General features: G+C 38.9%; 2 protein-coding genes across 2 annotated transcripts; both read right to left on the bottom strand.

Moving 5' to 3' along the window:
- Nucleotides 1–1,027: 1,027 nt before the first annotated feature.
- timm17a (translocase of inner mitochondrial membrane 17 homolog A (yeast)) lies at nt 1,028–5,116 on the bottom strand. Its single transcript, XM_077574070.1, has 6 exons — nt 4,983–5,116; nt 3,485–3,584; nt 2,835–2,898; nt 2,635–2,763; nt 2,443–2,553; nt 1,028–2,323 (listed from the first exon to the last, which is right to left on the bottom strand). Exons 1-6 carry the CDS (start codon nt 5,006–5,008, stop codon nt 2,247–2,249), a joined length of 507 nt encoding a protein of 168 aa, XP_077430196.1. The 5' UTR covers nt 5,009–5,116; the 3' UTR covers nt 1,028–2,246.
- Nucleotides 5,117–7,040: 1,924 nt separating this feature from the next.
- Nucleotides 7,041–21,130, bottom strand: lmod1b (leiomodin 1b (smooth muscle)). Its single transcript, XM_077573101.1, has 6 exons — nt 21,109–21,130; nt 15,686–15,748; nt 14,804–15,249; nt 10,857–12,160; nt 9,363–9,675; nt 7,041–8,298 (listed from the first exon to the last, which is right to left on the bottom strand). Exons 3-6 carry the CDS (start codon nt 15,206–15,208, stop codon nt 8,272–8,274), a joined length of 2,049 nt encoding a protein of 682 aa, XP_077429227.1. The 5' UTR covers nt 15,209–15,249; nt 15,686–15,748; nt 21,109–21,130; the 3' UTR covers nt 7,041–8,271.
- Nucleotides 21,131–21,207: the final 77 nt, after the last annotated feature.

Raw genomic sequence — 21,207 nt, forward strand, 5'->3', positions numbered from 1 at the left:
ACATCCATGAGTCGCTCTCAAGTCATTATGACACATTTAAGTATTTTTCTTATTGTGAAATCACGACAGCAGTCCTCAAATTGGGACAAAAAAAGGAAGTGGGTGAAGGAATAAGACCAAGTTTATTTTTGTACACACACACACATATATATATATATATATATAATATATTAACCAACTGCAGAAGTCTGGGAAAACCCATGGACCTCAAATGATTACGTGTCAAGTCCAAATTCCCAGACCTAAATCCTACAGAGGAGGTGTTTACCTACCATATTTGGTGGAATAAAAAAACAAAACAAAAACAAAAATATGGAATGAGCACTAAAGGAGCCATAACAAGTATTCACACACAAAAATGAAATACTGTAGAACATGACCTATTCTACTGCCCACACTGTTCTTCTAACAAGTATATTTTTTCCAAAGTTCTCTATTCACAAAATAAGGAGTTTACAAAACAAGGGAAATGATAGAATATAAACATTGTATACGTTCTTCTAACAAGTAATGTTTAAGTTTTTAGGGCAAGTGAAGTCTTTTTGAATGTGACGTCACAAGATCTACCTTGGAGAACTAGTGCATTTAGCAGAACTTTGTCAGCCATAGGCAATATTATACAAAAATGTTCCCCCCCCAAAAAAGGCAATTTCTTCCAACCTAAAAATGCAGCACATCATGTCAGCAATGTTCAAAATTCTTATCGTTAGGATGTTGCCATTCCACAGCATTTAAACAGAACGCCACTTTTGACGTATCTTGTCACCTTGCTAATTAATGTATGTACTATGCAGTGTATAATGCATATATTTACAGTAATTAATTACGACTTTCGTCGTGCTTTAGGGTAGGTTAGTGATAAGACAACTCGTTCCGAATTACTAATTTGCCGTCAAAGACCCCATGCTAAGGTTCCTTTTGTGACGGCCGCCCTCTAGCGGTCAATTTTATTAACACCATCTTCCACAATACCAGGAAGTAGAAACATTTTCCCTATCATACTGACCAAAAAGTACACATTAAACAATTGAAACACATTTCAGTTTATTGTCTTATAGTACAATCTCATATAGATTGAATACAGGATGTGACAACTCCTTGCATGAGGCCCACCATTCGGTTGCAGTGCCTTTTGCGATTACGCCTTTGCCCCCCCACATCTTTTGCATGTGGAATGCAAAAAAGAACCTCTGCAAAAAACACCCAGTTGACTCTTTACATTGTAAAAAATAAATACATCATCTTGAAACCAACTGGAGTCGTCGTATTGTTAATCAACAAGAGGCCCCGGCCAGCTCGAGCATGTGTTCTATAAGGCAAATGAGCAGATACAAGGACGTGCCTTTCAATGTATACACAGTACACTAAAGTACTATAAATTAATCACGCTTTGTTTTTTTCTTCGCATTCTACACTCGACCAGGTCACCTGGCCTCCAACTGCAGTGGCTGAGCTACAGGTGTTCATTCCAACATAACCCCTAAAAAAAAACAAAAAAAAACACAAGCAGCGGAACCTTCAACTATGAAACGAGTTTGACCAACATTTGATGGACGATGCGCCCTTAACGTCATGTGATGATAACCACAGAACTGGAAATGGAACTTTCATGGCATAACGATGTGTCGGGCTGCTCGCTACATTACATACAAAAATTAAGATATGATTTGAGTCCAATTATGGTTTTTGGCTAAATTGTGCATGTGTTTTATCCGTTCCATCTCACGTCAAGTCAAGTTTATTTCACCCCCAACAAAAGATCGCAAATGGTCGGGCTGCTCAGTGCAACGAGCAATAAAATAAAACCACAAAATGTACACTAGACAGATGCTAACGTAAATAGCATAGTGGCTAATGACAAGCAATGAGGGTGGTCTGACTTTTGTGCTTAATGGCCACATTTGAGTTTTTAAAAAGGAACAGGTTGGCGAAATCATTTGTACATGTATTTTTATTTTTTTTAGGAATTATGTTTTTTGATAGAACTACACCCATTTATTTTTATTTTTATTTGTGTGTGTTCTCTTTTGGAGGTTCCGCCGCACGTGCCACAAAAACAACACGTGTTTATTTTGTATGTAAATGAAGATGTCACTGTGCAGTCTCAGTTCATCATGTGGTGGGGGCGAGCGTCTCTATGGCCACGTATGTGCACGTGTGTAATCTCCATTTCCATTTCGGAACTCCAGCAAGGAATTTAAAAAAAAAAAAAGAGGCATAAAAAGGGCGAGAAACGACTGGTCCTCTCACTGATATTGTCGATAGTCTCCAAAGGGGGCGGCGGGCATGGGGGCGGGGGCAGGCTCCTCTGCAAACTGAGGACCTGAAACACACAAACAAATCAAGATGTCCGTTTGTTGTGCGCATTTGGGGATATTTGTCACAAATGAAGTAAAAAAAAAAAAAAAAAAAAAAAAAACAGCCTTGGGTGGTCCAACTTACCAGTAGGGAATTGTGCTGAGGCAAACCTAGATAGCATGATCCCGGCACCCTCTATCAAGGCTAGCAGGATGCCCCCCATAGCCGCTGAGCCCACCATGGCCACTGGCCCATCTGCAAAGAGGTGTCAGTTAACAGCATGAAGCGCGTGTTTGTTGAGGCCAACGTGGGCGGAATGCTTTCAAAAGCGCCCACTTCTGGCGGCGAGGATGGCTCCCGTCATGGCGCCGCTGGTGATGGAGTTCCAGGGGTCCTCCTTCCCGCGCACCTTCACCAGGCCGCAGTCGATCATGGAGAAGAGGCCTCCCCACACCGCAAAGCTGCCTGCAAACACCAGACAGACGGCGGTTGGAGATGGGAGGGGCATAATACAAAAATAAATAAATAAATCTTACCTCCAAGCTGTGGCGCTCTGGTCTTGATGGCGGTCATGCTGCCTCTCATTCTGTGATTCATTCCCTGCAGAACACAGCACCAATAAATGCACTTTAAACATCTGAAATGAGAAACTTTAATCATAGATACGAAAATATGATTTTTTTTTTTTTAAACTCATTCACTGCCATTGACGGCTATAGACGTCAAAAATTGATTTGAAGTATTTCTAGTTTAACATTTTTCCCACTTTTGTTAACAAAAGTATAAAAACCTAGAATTTTGTTTGTATTAGAACAAATATAAAATTTGTTATTAATCGTGAGTTAACTAGTGAAGTCATGCGATTAATTACGTTTAAAAATTGTAATCGCCCGACGCCCCTAATTATTTTTTATTAAAAAAAATAAATACTTTTTTTTTAAGACAAGGTTATTCAAAATTAGGGGCAACAGGTGATTCAAATTTGTAATTGTAATTAATCGCATGACTTCACTAGTTAGCTCACGATTAATTACACATTATATACCTGTTCTAAATGTAAAAAAAAAAAAAAATAGGTTTTGATACTCTTGTTAACAAAAATGAACAAAAAAAATGTTAAACTAATAAAAATAGTTAAAATGAATTTTTGACGTCTATAGCTGTCAGTGATTATGAGCATTCTTACCGAAGGTGCGTTCCTGAAGCCTTTAACTGCTTGGAATATTCCACCGCCAATGGCCCCCATAGTGAACGCACCCCCACAGTCGTCCACAATCCTCCAGGGACTGAAAACATTTGCATAGTTTCATTTCCATGTACAGTAAACCATCGCAGATTCAACAGCGCGGCAAAAAATATTCAAATTAACTTGAATAATTTGATAACAAAACTTTGCAGAGAAAATTTTGCAACAGAATATGTCATGTATCAACATAAGCTAATTTAAAAAGCCTACCACCACTAGTCAGAATGCGTTGGCATTCCCTTACAAGTGGTCAAGGATAAACACAGCTCACTGATGTACTTTCAATCGCTTTATTGACCAAACGGTAAGACAACAAACACGGAATAGGGACACTCATACATGAGCTGCCAATATCAACAACTCACTCAGACAGTTAGCCAGATAACAGCCGGACAACTCTAAACTCTCATTGGCTGGCGCCCACGTCACTCACCAGGCCAGGCGCCGCTTTCTTAAGCCATACACATTCAAATCACAGATATTATAATGTCCAACATGAGGTTAGTGACCACAAGTGGACAAAAATAAAACCTGTACCTACGGTAGCATGTACATGTTTTTAAATGCAAGATAATTTTTTTTGTTGAATACTCGATTCTAAAACTTCATTGCAGATTATCTCGCTATTTTTTGTTGTTGTGAAATTAAAACTGATAGTTGAAACATGCACATATTCGCATCTACCCATGTAGTTTTGTGCTTGTGTTATTTTTTTGTTTACTTTTGTTTAGTACACGCAAACCTGACCGTCCGCCAGTATGCTAGGATATGAGGTGCAGAAATCTCATGAAGGAAGTAGCATGGAGAACAATATTTGATATTACATTTGTGTTCAAGGACTATGTATGCAAGTATAGTGGCTTAGTGCTGCAACTGAGCAAGATAGTACGGCATATAAGCAACTCAACTTAACTTTTGGGGGACGTGCATAAGGCAAACCTGCACATAAGTGACTTGCCCCCACCTGTGTTAAATGGTGATTAAAACAGACAAATTATGCCATATTGTGCAATCAGGTGCCCCACTCGTCGTCACAGACAGGTTACTTAACAAATAGCTACAGCTAACACGTCCTCCACTAGACGTCAAAATAAGCGCTCAATATGTGACATCTGTTGTATTGCAGTTTGTGACAAAACAGTGAGCGAAGTTAAGAGAAAATGACGTGATGACATTGGCGTGTACAGGAAGTGGGGCAAGTCCGCAAGGTCACTGCAACGTGCTTTTAGCCACGATGTCATGTGGCTAACGCAATGTAAACGTCATTTTAGCATCCGTGCTAACGGGGGTAAACGAACCGGTTTCTGCTGAGTATCGTGGGAAACAATACAGACAAATTAATAGATCACACAACCTTGTTCGAATGACATCCTACGCTATCCTGCGCTAAAGAATATAATAATAAATAATCATTATTTCCCCCCCAAAAGACTCTCACCACGGCTCTCTGGCATACTCCTCCATTTTGTTCTTCTGCTGTTCCCTCCTGTGCTGGAGTGTGATGACACACTGACGTAATGACGCACTGTGAGGCGTTTACAGGCGCTTCATAGTGGGAAAATTAAAAATCACCAAAAGCCAAATTCTCAAAACTATCTTATTACATTTTAAATGTTTCTATAATTTTACTTTTCATTGAATTAACTATATTTATAAATGTTTTTATTTTATTTATATTAGTCAAAAGGGATAGAGAGGATACCATTGGAAGAAAATACAGCACAGTCATTTAAATTATATTATTTCCCTTTATACATATATTTTTAATAACACAAATATTTAAAATGTAACATTATTGTTTTGATTATTGTTATTATTTGCATTTCATCTATTACATTACAGCATTTTCCTTTTTATTTTTTATTAATACTCCCACGAGCTTAAGAAAGTATATGTCTTTATTTAAATATTTTTTTAAAAAAAAGAGATGTACAGTATTGTATTTTCCCACTTCATTGTTCACTAAGGTATTACTGACAGATTTATCAATATGAATCAAGCCAGTTACGACAAGCAAACCCTTTACAAATAAGGTAACAAATAAATAAGCAAATAAATAAATATAAGGAAGGGTAAATCGATCTTAAAATTGACGACAAGACATCTTGGAAGTCTTTATGTTAACCTCAAATAAATAACAACCATTAAGAAGTCTGGTAATTGTAATACTTTCAAACAAATTGTTAAGAAATGACCATGAGTTTTTTTTTGGTGTATGCATATTTTCGACTGCATAAGTCACAGCTCACAGACTCCAGGTTCAAGTTCAACTGATGTTTTCATTCCTTCCCAATCTATCCTCGCTGCTGGTCAGAGCAGCGGCAGACGGCGAGCAGCGACAAACTGGCCAGCAGCCTGCTATTGGAACCACAAAGGAATGAATTACATCGTGAGCCTTCCATCGAAGAAATGACCAAATATAGACATTTGCTGAGACGTAAACCAGCTTTCAGCTGCTGTTCTTCTTGTCTCCACACTCGACAGCTTCCACCCCTTCCCTTCAGCTAACAAACTATGCAAACACATCCGCGTAAGATGTGAACAGAGCACTTCAGACTTGGCGGAGGTAATGAAGTAAAGATGGATGACATATAGCAAGTACCGGTATGCATATTTTGGATAAGTGCAATTTGCTCAAATAAGTGTGGTTAAAGTCAAAGCGCATTCACTGAGCCAAATATGCTAATGAAATTAAATTGTTGCAAAGGAAAGCACATATCTGTCCATTAAAAAATTGTCATGCAATTATTATTTTTTAAATGCTGTTCAAAAACGTTCTTTTGATAACCCCACAAAACCCCCAAAATAAAAAGAAACATAGCAACAGCAATCTGATTTGATGCAGTATCAAATAATAGTTATCAGGTAAGCAAATCTATATTGGATTCAAATTTTTGAATATTGGTTGCCATTTCTGGTAACAAAAATAAAAATGAAAAAAACTAATTAATTTTTTTAAATAAAAAATATTTTTGCAAACACTGTCAGAAACGTTTTAAAACTATATTCTGAAACATTTTCTATTATTTTTTTTTTATTTTATTTTTTGCCTTTTTGCTTTACTTCATGTTTTATTTATACCGTAACTTTTATATCTATAGAAAATTAAAAAATACATTTTCTTTTATTTGCAAAAATTTTATCTGCATCCCTATTTTTCTTTCTAAAAATAATTCTTATGTAACATAATTTTTCATCTAAACAATTTTATCTCCCCAAGCTTTCCTTTTACCTATTTAAAAAATATATATATATATTTTTCCATCTTATTGTCCAAACTTGTTATGAATAAAAAAAAAAATATATATATATATATATATATATATATATATATAATATAAAAAATATTTTGATAAAAAAATTTAAAATTGTATTTTAGTTTCTTTGATTTAAAAACATGAAGAAAACTATTAAGGATGAAAACACAATTACTCAGAAACTGTTGAATTATTTAAACATTAGTTGTAAATACCCAAACATATTTATAATGAATTGCTTTTGTGTGTCAACAGCAACATAGCAAAGCATTTTATTGAAGACGTACAGGCTCTGTAACAAAGGTGTGTCATCGCAAAATGAAAAAAAAAAAAATCTACGTTACAAAGAGGAAGTGCCATGACATCATTGAATAAAAGACATTCACTCAAAAGTTATTGATCAACTTGAAAGCTCAATATCAGCCTTAAAAACATACTGTAGCTATATTACAAAAACGTTACATCAATCACGCAAGATTTTGTACAACACTTCTGGATTTGCACTTCCTGATAACGCGTAATTACTGCCAAGCTAAAACTCCTTCGTGGCGCTTTTCTAAATCAACTTTGCCTGAGATTTGTTGACATGAGACGCACAATCTTTGATGTTTTTTTTTTTCCTTAATCGCACTATGTTTTTTTTCTTGGAAGTCAGGCCGTCTTGTTGATTTATTCCCTGATATTTTGGACAGATTTGACTTGACAGTAGTTGAAATGACTAAAGCGGCGAATGCTTTTTCCCAATTCCGATCAAAAGCAGCAAAGGCCTGATTATTGGATGGCTCTAAATGACGACGGATTTTTACTGCCTGGTCAACTCATAAAAAAAGTTTGGGGTCGACAATTGTAAATGTTAAAAAGCGGGGTACAAACATACCGACAACCAGGCCAAATGCATCACCTCCTAGCTTTTTCAATTTGTCTTCTTCTACTACTTTCTCCACCATGCTGCCTCTCGCAGGTCAGTCTTGGTACTACAACATACATAGAGTTTGAGGGCGCAGAATTACGCTTGTCTGCGGATATATGGTTAATTGTGTGGTGTGATTTGTTAGTTACTTCGAGTACACCACACACGAAAATTCCAATAATAAACGTTTTTTCCCCTATGTGGTTGGCATGTGTGCACCCCACGTTAATTATTTTCTCAGGCACTTGCATTCATACGCGAGACAATCATTGCATAACAGACTTCATATCGTCCCTCTTAGTGCAAATAACAAATGACCGGCGAAGATTGATATGAATCCATGAGCGCAAAATGGACGACTGGCAGAAACCACCGTTCTCCACATGGGTCCTTTTGGTCCAGTGTTCCGTGGGAAGGACTCGGGATAAAAGCGCGGCCTCGTTGTCAAGATTGCCATTCCCACAAGATGGCCGACCCTCTGCCCGACGGGAGGTTTTGTCTTCTTGTGGCGAGATGTCGGTTCGACCGTGTTCTTAAGTTCCAGATACCGGTGGGAAAACTCACTGCAGCCACTTAGGGATGGGCACCTGTTGGGGAAAGAGCAAAATGGACTCAGCATGTGGATCTATACAGTGTTCCGGTGTGAGACTTAATATGTCTGTGTGAGTTTAAGAGTACAATAATATGTTGGTTATGGAAGATTAAAGCGGTTAGCCTCGCTAGCGTTGGCTATTCTGATCGCCGCTAATCATAAACGATTCATATCATCGTGGCGGCAAGAAATGAGTTAAGTTATAATTGTTTAGATGCTGAAACGCCAATATTTTGGACGATAGTAAATCAAACAAGGTCTCTAAATGTTTACATGATTGTCAAAATATTTATCAATTAGTTTGATGATCGATTAGTTGACAATTATCCGTTGCACCTCTAGTTATATCCAATAATCAGTATTGCCTTGAAAAACGAAATAACAGATGAATTGATTATAAAAGTAACAGTTACTTTACTGATAGCTTGATTGTAAAAGTAGGTCAAATTACAAATTACTTAATTAGTTACATTAAGCAGTCTTAATAATGTTTTTATGAAAAATAAAACAATGACAGTTTCTTGAGTTCAATCCACATGGATAGGCTATATTTTAAAAAACAAAACAAAGACAGTCTGCCTAGACTTCAGTTGAAATACATACATTTATTTTAATAAAATATCAAATATCAAAAGTACATTATTATTATTTATTTTGACACTAGAAGCCTTTTCTAAAGTCCGAGAAAGATCCTGACCAAGATGACAAAACTCTTGCAGGGTTCAGGAGGTGACACAGCCATATTCCGTAATTTCTGTTTCTCTTTTTTTTTTAACATGTCAACTCCATATTTTAGGTATAACTGCCATCTAGAGGTATTCAAAGAAAGCAGCACTAATCGATACTGTACAGTATTTTATATGCACTTTATTTCTATCTCTTTTTTTTTTTTTACAATGTGTTCAAAAGTGTCTTCATTATTATTATTATTTTCTTTATTTTGCAGACTTTAACCAATTGTGTTGTTTGGGATTTTACTTTGGTTTGAGTTCCTACTTCATGTTGATTATTATTTCATTCGTTTTTGCGAACTACGATAGCACTGAGCGATGGCCGTACCTTCTTGAGTTGCTGGATCTTGCTCCCCCTGATGGAGGCGAGCAGCTGGTCCCTTGAGTTCTTCGCGCCCCCTCGGGTCTTCCCGTCCAGGCTCCTTCGCGACACCGGTGTCAAAGAGTTCCTCAAGGAGTCCACTTCCAGCATGAGAGGCGGAGGAGGTGGGGGCCCTCCCCCAGGTGGGGGCGGGGGCGGCGGCGGGGGTGGCGAAGTAGCCCCGGCTCCCCTCTTGGGGGTCAGCTTGGGCGAAGGCATGGGCGAGGGCATCGGTGACGGTTTGGGGGACGCTTTCGGAGAGCTCCATGCGGTGGAATTTCTGGAAGACAGAAATAATTTCTTGGAATTTTCTTGGTCTTGGGATTCCTGTTCAGTTCCGAGTTTGCCATGGTATTTGATTTGTTTATGGGTGTGATGTTTAACCTTTATAAAAACACACTATGTAATAATGACATAATTGAATAGAATAAAAAAAAAAATTGTCACACTTTAATGCACTTTGCGCTGCTCATTCTAGTCTTGGCCACCTGGGGGCAGTATAAGACATTATGGACATACAGTAGCAGTACTCTATGTAGGGTTCGGCTTCTTAGCACGGCAGTAATATTAGTAATTATAGTATATTATATTTATAGTCTAGTAGTAATTATTCACTGAGGCTTATATTCTTTTATAAGCCTGTGAGTATTGTTATATTATCTGTTTACATATGTTGTCAGATATCAGATGCTAAAGCTAATTGCTAGCCTGATGGAGTTTCCCATTGTTAGCATTAAGCTAGCGGAGGCTATGTAGCTGTTTTTAAACAAGCAACGTTGAATGTTCTCTGGTTTGTGTTTAGTTTAACAGTAACCTTCAGCTGAAAATGGCAATAAAGAGCTTGGAGCCTCTTTTTTTAGAATAATATTTACAAAATATAGGCCTATCTGTCAAGTTGCTGCTTGTTAAGTGAGTTGAGTCACCTGCCATCATACAGCGAGTGTTCTCATATTGAATTTGTTAGTTTATCTTTTCATCTTGTCCGATAAAAGCACTCCTTAATAATGTTTAAAAAAACATTTTAAAAAAAGTAATCAGTTTTTGTCACACAATCCTTCCGGTGTGCTCACCTTGGCCACCTGGGGTCAGTATGACACGGATAAACTGTTCATTCAGCGTTATTATGAAACCCACTAGAGATCTAGGCAGTTGTTGCCAGTATGCAGCAGCCAATCATTTTGCAGTGAGATTTTGTCCCGCCTAGAACTGCGTACGGGTTAAAGCACTGTAACATAGATTAGCATTAGCATTAAGCTAGTGGGGCCTTTCTTTAGGCAGTTGTTTTGCGGTTTGGTTTTTGCAGTTGCCTATTTGTGCGCCATTTTGGTGCTAAAGAACTGTTGAAGTGGGTTGAGGCTCTCTATTTAGACAAAGTGTTCCTTGGCTGCCATCTTGTGGCATTAAAAAGCAATCAACAGTACTCCCCTTTTCGGGGCGGGGCGTAACTCACGGTTTACGCACCTCAGGGAGCTTCCGCCACCGGGCTTGGGTACCTCCAGAGTATCCTTTTTGTCGGTTCCGTTGGCGGCCTGGGCCTGCTTCTGCTCCTGCAAGCGCCTCTGACGCTGGCGGTCCATGTTACGACTCAGGATGTTGGTGGTGGTCATCCTGGGCCCGGCTAGCTCAAAGTGATAGCCCAGTTTGAGCAAGGTGGTGTTCTCCTTCAACACCTTGATCATCTCCATCTCCGTTTTGCCTCCGCAAATGTGCCGCTGGTTCTGGAAGCGTAACTCGGTGAGGGTGGCGTTGTAGCGCAGCGCCTGGATGAGGGCCAGGATGCCCTTGCCAGTGAGATGGTTGGAGTCCAGGTTGATGCTGGTGACGGTGGCGTTGTGGCGTAGCGCGCCGGCGACGGCGTAGGCCACGTGGTCGTCGGCGCGGCAGTTGGCCAGCGCCACCGTCCTGATGTGGGTGTTGCGGCGCAGCGCCTCGGCCAGCTCGATGAGCGTCTTGGTCTTGATCACCTCCGAGTTGTTGACGTTGAGCTCCACCAAGGACGGGTCGTCGCAGCGGACCTGCTCCAGGAGCTCGTCGAACATGCTGGCGTCTTCGTCGGCGGCATCTTCCTCCTTTGTTTTGGCGGTCGGGGCTACGCAGTTGGAGAGTTTTTCTTGGTTGTCCACTTTCTCCTCTTCTAATTTCGTCTTCTTCAGGTGATCGCTGTGGTTGAGCAGTTCTTCGGATCTTCTCGTTTCGTCCTCCTTCTCGGAAGTTTGTCGTTGCACTCTGCGAGCCGCCTTCTTTTCCTTATCCTCATCCTGAGGCTTTTTCTCCTCGGGAGTCGGGTTGTCCTGGGATTTGTTCTGCTTCTCCAGCATTCTGGAGACCAGTCCCTGCGTCCTGAAGCTGTCAGATCGCCGCACTCGCTCCTTGCTGACTTCCTTCTCGCTCTTCTCACGTAGCCTGGAGATGATGTCCTTGGTCTTGGTGTCATCCCTCCTCCTGCAGTCGTCCTTTCGGATGTCCTCCTTGCGGGTGTCCTCCTTCTTCTCCTGCAGCTTGGAGATAACATCCCTTGTTTTGCTCTCGCGGTTCTCTCTCCTGTCTGTCACTCTGCTGTCCTCACATGCCGTTTTCTCCTTGTATCCTTCCTTCACGTCCCCGGAAGGCTGACTTTGCTTCTCTTTTGAGGATTCTGGAGCTTTGCCGTCGCCGTCTTTGGGCTTGTTTTCACGTCTTTGGACTCCGGTGGAGTCGTTGCCCTCTTGGCCAGCGCCCGTCTTCCTCGGGTAATCCTGTTTCCGGCTTTCCTTCTTGGGTTCAGCCTGTGATAAAGAACAAATAGGAGTATGTTTAATCCGCGGAAGTTCTTGCCAGCCAAGCCTTAAGTGGAGTACAAACATACAGATTTTTTAAAATTATATATATATATATATTATACAACACATGATAGGACCAATAGATCCTATCATCATGTGTTGTAAACAACAATCGCAACCCATTTCCCCAAACGAGACATCTGTTGCAATACCAAGACTGGTCTGTGGGAGGCAGTGTGGTGCCGCAGGGAATCCAAACTGTCGCAAAATCAAAACAAGAAGAAGTAATAGAAGGAAGCTAGGCTAACGGTTAACCTTAATGTTTCGTGGCAATTACAGAGTCCGTGGCTTGGCGGAACTTAATGTTGACCACACAAATAAAGATTTGTAATGAACTGTTGACCTTTAACTTTCTTTCAAGCATACCAGGGATGAAAAATCCATCTTAACACACACTCCACCACAAGATAATTGCTGAGGAAGGAAATGGAAGGAATTAAAAATAAAAGAAAACACAAATTAAGCTCAATTGTTGTTTTCAGTCTATTATGTGTGATCATCTTTTAGATACATTTAACAATTGAAAGATGTGCAATATAATCAATAATGTCATTGCGAGTTAATATGCAGTTATTTTTCCAAGGTTTTTGTGTGTGTGTGTGTGTGTGTGTGTGTGTGTTTTAAATAATAAATGAATCTGTATTACAATAAGCAATATGAGATTTATTATACATACATGTTTTGGTCATATAGGTTAAGCTTATGCTTAAATGAAGGCAAATTTATATGAAAGATACAGTAGTTGATTTATCAACTTCTATTCAAGTTACCTTAGTGAACACTTTTGTCTTGCCAGAAAGTCATAAATCATTACATTAACACTAATGCAAACAAATCTGTGCTTCTATCACTTCAACTTTCCACGTTGAATGAAACACAATGCTCAAATTTCCAAATCCCTCTTAACACAACCTTATCTGTATTTGTACACCACGCTTGGAGCAAACTCGGTCTCGGCGTTCCTTTACGACCGCCTGGCTCCTCATCCGCCTGCGACGCGGCATGTGTGTTTATAGTGGCCATCTTCTTCTTCTTCTTTTTTTTTTTTTTTTTTATGGCTCAGGTTCGCCAAGTGCTTGATTTGCGATCCCCGCGGCAAGCCAGGCTAGCGGACACATCCTTAAAAGGCAGTGAGCGTAGGGGCGATCAAGCGAGGAATTCCACCAGGGCCCGGGATTAAGCAACCGTACATTGAACTGAGCACAGAGAAGCTCCTCGAGTGTCGACCCAAGTGCTTCAAATCGGATCAAACAAAAGACATTTAAAGGAGCATCAGCTTCCAAAAGGAGGATTTTGTTTGCGAGGAGTTGAATGTCAAATGTAATCAGGGCCCGGAGGGGTAAACAATATTTTTGGCGGCCCGTTGAGGATCTGATGGATCCAGCTGGCCTCTTGCTTCAATCCACCCTCACAAACAACACATGGACACGCTCATTAGATCTGGATGTTAGATCCCTCCTTCCATTTTCTGTTAGGCTTGTCATCGTTTGGGTCATGAGAGAGCTGAAGCCTGTCCAAGCTGACTTTAGGCGAGTGAAGCGGGATCCACATTGGACTGGCTTGCCAGCTAAAATCACAGGACATATACACCACAAATGCATCATTTGGATATAGCTTTGTCCTGCATATTCCAGATGACATTTAGCGACAGAAGTGGGATCCACCCTAGATTGGTCGGCAGACAGTCACAGGGCAAATACAAGATTTTTTTTTTTCCTGCCATCCATTTTATATCACTTGTACTCATTACGGTTGTGGGACAGCTGGAATCTAACCAGTCTGACTTTTGATGAGAGAAGTGGGGTACAACTTTAACTGGTTGCCAGCTTATCAGTTCAAATACAGACAAACAATTCACACTCACATTCACATCTATAGACAATTCAGAGTACTTAATTACAGCTGACTGTTGGTGAGAGAAGTGGGACCCACCCAGGACTGGTTGCTAGTCAGTCTGAGGGCACAGATTGATAAACAACTGTTCACATTCACACCAATAGGCAATTGAGTGTCCTGAAATACAGCTGATGGTAGGTGAGAGAAGTGGGGTACAGCTTGATGAGAGAATTGGGGTACAACTTGGAATAGTTGGGCACAGGGTACATGTAGCTAAATTACCTTTTACAATCACAAGTTGGAGTCTACACTTGCAGCTCATTTTGGTGACAGAAGCGGGGCACGTCCTAAATCCAGCCAATCGCAACACACACAGACAAATAACCATTTCCATTACACCTATATACAATTTAGTCTTCAATTCAAGACGACTTATGGCGAGAGAAGTGGGATCCACCCTGGACTAATCGTCAGCCAATCACATGACACAGAAAGACAAACAACCACTAGTGCATCAATTTCCTGTAGCCTCATCTTGTGTATCCCAGCTGACATTTGGCGAGAGAAGTGGGCTCCACCCTGAACTGGCCACCAGCACATCATTGACACTCTACAATTCAGTGAAGCCAACATAGTAGGAAGACCGTAGCTGAGATTCAAACCCAGAACCTTACAACTATGAGACAACTAGTACACCGTGCTGCCACATTACACGCAAAACCTCAAATAAGAAGCAAAACAACAGGTTTGTACCTGAACTGAGTCCTTTTTGTGGCAGCTTTTGGCATCCTCGGCTTGAACGATCAACTCCGCGTCTTCCGGGTTGAGGTCGGGCACCTTCATCATGTCCTTCTCCAGCTCTTCCATCTCCTCCGGGGAGAGCGTGGACAGCAAGGTGTCCAGGTCCGGGTCCTCGCTCACCTGCCGCCCCATCCGGGTCAGGCCTCTCACCTTCCGTCTGGACATACTTAACCAAGAGCTCGGTTGATAATAATAAAAAAAAAAAATCAGGTTATCAAGGAGCTTCGAGGCAAAAATATTCCCATACGTCCCAGAAAGAGCGAGGCGTGGATCCCGGCCGGACTCACATGCTTGCAAAGAGGGCGACCAGTGAGAGGCTGGGACATTCCTTGGAATCCTGGGAAAGTGCATGGCCATGTTTAGAGGACGGCAAGCTCCTTTAAAGGGAATGGGAAGGGCTGCAGTTTACAGAGGTGCCAGATCAGTTCGTGTACACACAATTCCTCTCATTACACAATTGCTATTTTTGTTCATTCCGGATTTGGTTTCCTTAGCTTTTTTTTTTTTTTTTTTTTTTTAAGGGGCAGAGGCAACGATCACTTCAACAATTGAGAATGAGCAACAGCTACAGTATGTATAAATCTACAACAAATAATACAGTGGCGCCTTGAATTAAACGTTTAATTTGTTCTGCGACCAATCCACAGCGCAGAACATTCACTTCTCGAATCATCTTTCAGCTTTGAAATGAACGGAAATGCCACCCAAATAAAACCAACGGAAAATAATTTGGAATGTGTTTTTTTTTTTTTTTTTTAAATAAGAAAAATAGCACTCTACTTTATAAAAACATACTGGAACACAATGAAATGTAAAGAATTGAAAAGTTCATACCACATTTGTTGTTTCACTTCAATGGACATTGCATTCCTCTTCTTGTGTGCATACCTTGGCCACCTGGGAGGAGGGGGATAATAAATATATATACAGACGTACGTGGAAATGGCCCTAAATGAGCTCAATAATCTGTTGTGATATTATTTATCAAACTCAGGGGACAGCCATTTTGCCACTTGCTGCTATCGACTGAAAATGACATCACGGCTCGGCTTGCAATCGCCACATGATCAAACTCAGTAATCAAAATCTATCCCCCCCCTCCCCCAAGAGAAATCACAAAAGCACCTGAATAAAATATTTTTTCCATATTTAAAATTGCATGTTGTTCCCTCGCAACTTTGTTGTAATATTGCAATTTTATCCTCACATTTTTTGTTGTGCTTGATAGCATTACAGTAGTAGCAGTTTTATTCACCTAATTTTTCAAGTTTTTCTGACATTTCTCATAAAATGGAATCTTTTTTTTCTTTCTAGGAAAATTCTAGTTTTTCTTGGCAAATGACGTGAATTTTTCCCCCTCACATTATTCTAGTAATGCCGTTTTGTTCCTCTTAAAATTATAACTTTTTTTCATCCTCAGGTAGATGACGTTTACTTTTTCCCTTTAAGATCAATACTTTTCTCACAATGGTAACACATTTTCTCCCAACATTGACGATTAAAACTTAAAATTTATAATAAATGTATATATCATGTAATGTACTAATTAAGTTCTTTTCTCCCTAGACGGGTGAAAAGTAGACACCAGTTTAGCTGAAATTCACAACATGACCACTTGATGGTGCTAAAGAGCACACAATCAAACAAGAGGAAAGTACGGTAATAATCATCAGAATAAAAGACACAGACAACATACATTCCAAAGTTAAATTTTATGTCATTAGAAATAAAAACTCTTCACTCATGTTATATATTACAATGTCATAGTTTCCATTTTAGTTGCTTCCCACCTCATAGTAAGTTTAATGAGACACAGGCAATCAGAGGTAAAAATCAAAACACTGAGGAAATCCAAAGTGGAGTAGAGATGAAAGTGTTTGAACATTTCCAGTGTGCTTTAAGATGGCTCAGTAACTCCCGACAAAACACAGTTTGCTCTCACCGGCTAAAATATAAATAAAAGATCAACCGCACAAATGGGAGGTCCCAATAGGAAAAGAAAATGCAGTTTATCTAAAAACATGGGGACATTTTTTTTTTTTAAAGAGATAATGGATTGGACAGCTAGGGTACTGTTACAGTATCATTTAATAAATACTGTAATAATGTTAAAACAGCACAAAACTGATGAGGAATGGGATTAAAAAACATGAACTTCAACGGTTAATCTGCTCAACTGGATTTACACGGCAGGTTCGAGTCCCCAATTCCAATTTAAAGTGGGTATAAAAAGCATACACTACGCACACACTTGTACAAAACGGATACATCGTTAAATATTGTACCAAAAATAATGAGCCAAAGGGTGAAGAAAATGAAATAATAAAAATGTGCAACAGAGATGATGTGGCTGTGTTCAGAATGAAGCGATCACATTCAAACTCAGCACACACTTGCGACCATATAAATAACTCCCAAATAAAGTTTAGCTGCAGGGGTGTGTAGACTTTTTATATCCACTGCTCATCCAATTTTTTGGTGGGGGGAGCCTCTTATCCATTATTAGCTGAAAAACTCGCCCATTTGCTATATTTGTGGCACAGGCCAAGTATTACTTTGGTGCCATCTGGTGGAATATTTTACAGTTTAAATCTGATTTGAATCCACATTTGATTGCAATCTGAACATATCCGATACATGTTTTTGCCCTCTTTCCGACCGTCGCTTGAGCCCTGCAGCGTAAATCCAGCCCTAATTTCACGGTGCAGTGACGGTGAGGCGGGATGTTGTGCATCCAGTTCAAAAAATTCAAAGCAGCCTAACCGACCGACAAGTCCCCTGATCTGATATGTGAAAACCTGAATAAATAATTATAATCATAACAATAAATATTCAACATGGAAATCACACTTAACAAATCCTACTTTGACATCAACGCAAATGTAGTTTTACTTCAACAGCATGCTGACGCTAGAGATGCAAGGTGCGAATAATAGCAATACTAGCTTCCAGCGACAAAATGAAAAAGAATGCAATGTTTCAGCTAACGGAAGAATTCAAAGTAGCATGAAATTCATTAGGTATTCTGAGCAGCAACGATGACACGTACCGGCAATAGCAGCGCCACACTGGAAAGAAAACGGCAGGTCAAAGGTCACAGTTTTTACATGTCGTTACTTTGTTTTTTTTGGAAATTGAGAACTTTTTTTCACTGATAACTTCACACTTTTCTTCATAAATATTACGACTTGTTCTTTCAATATTACAAAAAAAAAATGATATCCAAATTTTGAACTCTCACTTTTGTAATGAAAATGACAACTTACAAAGTTTTTTGTTTTTTTTCATGACTCAAGGAAAATTGCAACTCAAAGTTGATCGGAATTTTTTCTGGAATAGGTAAGAATTAATTCTGGTATAATTCCAACAATCTGTATCATATTTTGATGTTTTTCATGTAATATTACTTTTCTGAAAAATGTATATTTTTATAAATATAAATTTAGACATTATATATTTTTTATTATTATACATTTTTTTCAAGTAAAATTGTGACGTCTCTCATCATTTTTGTTAGTTGTAAATTGGGTGGGGGGCTTTTCCTAAACTGACTTATTTTGGGGTTGCGGGTTTTGCAACCATGTCGACGTGTCCTTGAGCAAGAAACTGAACCTCCAGTTGTTCCTGATGCTGCGTCATCAAGTATGTGAATGAGCAGACAATGTTAAAGCGCTTTGAGTGCCTTGCAGATGGAAAAGCACGACACAAGTGAAAGTAAATATTACAACATTGTTCTTTTGATATTTCCGCCAAATGAACTTATTTTAATAACTAATATTTTGACTCTAGTGGTTCATTATTTCCAGTTCAAGTGCAATTTTTTCATGTGTATGTTTACCAGATTTTTCTTTTAAAATGTATGCTATTTGCATAGTAATACGACCGCTTTGTTGAGATTCTTTTGAAGACAACAAATTTGCTACAAAAATATAAAATTGACTTCTTGTAACATTTCTCACTTCTTGACTTTCGTCACTTAAAACTACAACTCCCCCCCAACTGTTGTCTTGCTATAGTACAACTTTTATCTCATAAAATTCAGACTTAGTTCTCGTAAAAAAATATATTATTTTCCTAATTTTTCTTTTCAGCGTGGCACTTTCAACACTGCTTTGCACCAAACACAATCAAGCCATTACTCTTCAATCCAACATGCATCCCTTGTACGGCAATTGCGCGTTTTGCTCACATTAAAAACTAACAGCGAAAAAAGATAAAACAGACATCATGTAATCCTATTTCTGTATCAGTCACATAAATGAGCTATCGTGTTGCCTCATGCCACATTAACACTACTTGACGGCGACGAGTGTCGAAATGTATTTGTGGAAAGGATAATGGAAAGAAATATGATGAGATGTCACAATGTAGGTTACCCTGATCCCAATAGTGTCGTAAAACTCATCCAAACATTTAGCCTGCCAAAATATCTGGATGCACTTTCCCTTTTTTTTTTTTTTGGGGTGACTTGAGTTCAACAAAACAATTTAACAATAGGAAAATACAAACCATGTCACGTTAACAAAGAGACTTCCTTTTCGTATTTACTGCACTTTTTGGCATAGTGCAAACTTGCTTACACAATTAATTATGTTGCGAAATAGAGGACACACGTGGAAATGTTAAGACATTTAAAAAACGAATACATTATATGAGTATTAATTTTTATCTTTATGTTAGATGAACACTCTAAAGCAATGGTGTCAAACTCATTATGGCCGTTATGACCGAAATAAATGTACAACCACCTCATATTCCATACACAAAACACATTGATTAATGAGTAGTTTTAAAATCAGGCCAGTAAAATCTATATTTATCAACATTTTTAAAAGTGTAGACAATTTTGTAAATTTGTTTCCTTGGGCCACATAAAATGATGGGCAGGCCAGATTTGGCCCCCGGGCCTTGAGTTTGACACCTGTGCTCTAAAGCATTTATTTGTTGAGGTGTGTGAGAGATTTTGCTGTCTTTCTTCTTTTAAAACAGTCGTCCCCCCCGTCCCCCCCCATTGCTGCCACCGAAGACATTTAATGAATGCGTGTGTGCAAGTGTGAGCGTTGCATGTGTTTAGCTGATCAGTGACCAGGATACTGTGGTGGAGAGTACGGCGGAGGAGCTGAAAAATAAAGAAAATGTTTATGGTCAGTTCCGTAGCGTCCATTCCATAAAGGTGCAATAATACACGGACAAATAATGGATGAGCTAATTATTATACAACTATTTTGATCATCGATGAATCGTTTAAAAACATGACCTCAAATTTGTCTGAATTCTTGGAATTTAAGCCACTCGAGAGTAAATATTTTCTCCTTTCTGTAGTCTGTAGCTGACTGAGCATATTGGTTTGCAAACACCAGATTTTTCTTCGGAAACAATGATAACATGCTCAGCTACTTTTTGACATGTTACAAACCAGTAATTGTTATCATAAGAAGTTTATGGTTGGGTATTTTCTGCACTGTTAACTTCATATAGCATATGATGGTAAACATTTTCTCAAATATTACGTTAGTGTAGTAAAATGTCCATTTTATTCTCACAGAAAATCGTTCCTCATTATATTACCACATCTTTTGTCAAATGTATGTTTTGTATTCCTATCATTTTATCTTACTGACTTTTTTCTTGTAAATGGACTTTTTGTGCACAAAATAATGTCATATAATTATGTTGCAAATATTTTTCATTCACGTTCTAAGAGTCGAATTCCAAATTTATTTTCATTGCGACTTATTTCACAAAAAAACATGCAAATATTTGTAGTAGTATGACTTTTTTTCACTTCAAATTATAACTTAATTGATTTAGAATTAAAATAATCATTATAATTAATATTAAAATTAAATTACAAATTTTTTTACTTGTCACATGAGACTTTATTTATGTAAAACCACAACTTCATGTTGTATTATTAAAAATGTTTTTAAAATATAATTGCAACTGTATTCATAATAATTTTATGTAAAATTACAACTTCATTCATACAATATTCCAGATCATCTCATAGAAAATTGCTAACTTATTCTCAACTAAATCCACAAAAAAATGTCATTATTTTTATATCACGACGACCCCCCCCCGACATAAATTTAAGATAGATTTAACGCTTGTTGTAAACAAAGGGGATTGTAAGTATCTTGTGTGTTATGTGGAGATGACATCTTCAGCAGTGTGTTCGGTCTGCCATGCTTTACGCATTTGCATTTTGTGAGGAGGAATGCCACTATGAGTAAAACGCAGTATGTGGTCATTACCTTGGCTGTAAGCAGGATCCATATGGTGAGGGGGATATTGTCCAGGCTGCATCATGGGGTACTGTGATGGCATGCCCGGGTACTGGGGCGCCATGGGGT

The sequence above is a fragment of the Vanacampus margaritifer genome, chromosome 8, assembly GCF_051991255.1.
Source record: "Vanacampus margaritifer isolate UIUO_Vmar chromosome 8, RoL_Vmar_1.0, whole genome shotgun sequence".
Classification (NCBI taxonomy): Eukaryota; Metazoa; Chordata; class Actinopteri; order Syngnathiformes; family Syngnathidae; genus Vanacampus; species Vanacampus margaritifer.

What these genes read in the sequence shown, in the direction of transcription:
- lmod1b (XM_077573101.1), bottom strand. Translation starts at nt 15,208, where the DNA reads ATGGCCATGCACTTTCCCAGGATTCCAAGGAATGTCCCAGCCTCTCAC. An exon ending in GGTGGCGGAAGCTCCCTGAG is followed by an intron (nt 9,676 to 10,856) that starts GTGCGTAAACCG and finishes TCTGTCTTCCAG; the next exon opens with AAATTCCACCGCATGGAGCT. An exon ending in AGATCCAGCAACTCAAGAAG is followed by an intron (nt 8,299 to 9,362) that starts GTACGGCCATCG and finishes TTTCCCCAACAG; the next exon opens with GTGCCCATCCCTAAGTGGCT.
- timm17a (XM_077574070.1), bottom strand. Translation starts at nt 5,008, where the DNA reads ATGGAGGAGTATGCCAGAGAGCCGTG. An exon ending in GAGTATGCCAGAGAGCCGTG is followed by an intron (nt 3,585 to 4,982) that starts GTGAGAGTCTTT and finishes AAATGTTTTCAG; the next exon opens with TCCCTGGAGGATTGTGGACG. An exon ending in AGCCATCCTCGCCGCCAGAA is followed by an intron (nt 2,554 to 2,634) that starts GTGGGCGCTTTT and finishes ACCTCTTTGCAG; the next exon opens with ATGGGCCAGTGGCCATGGTG.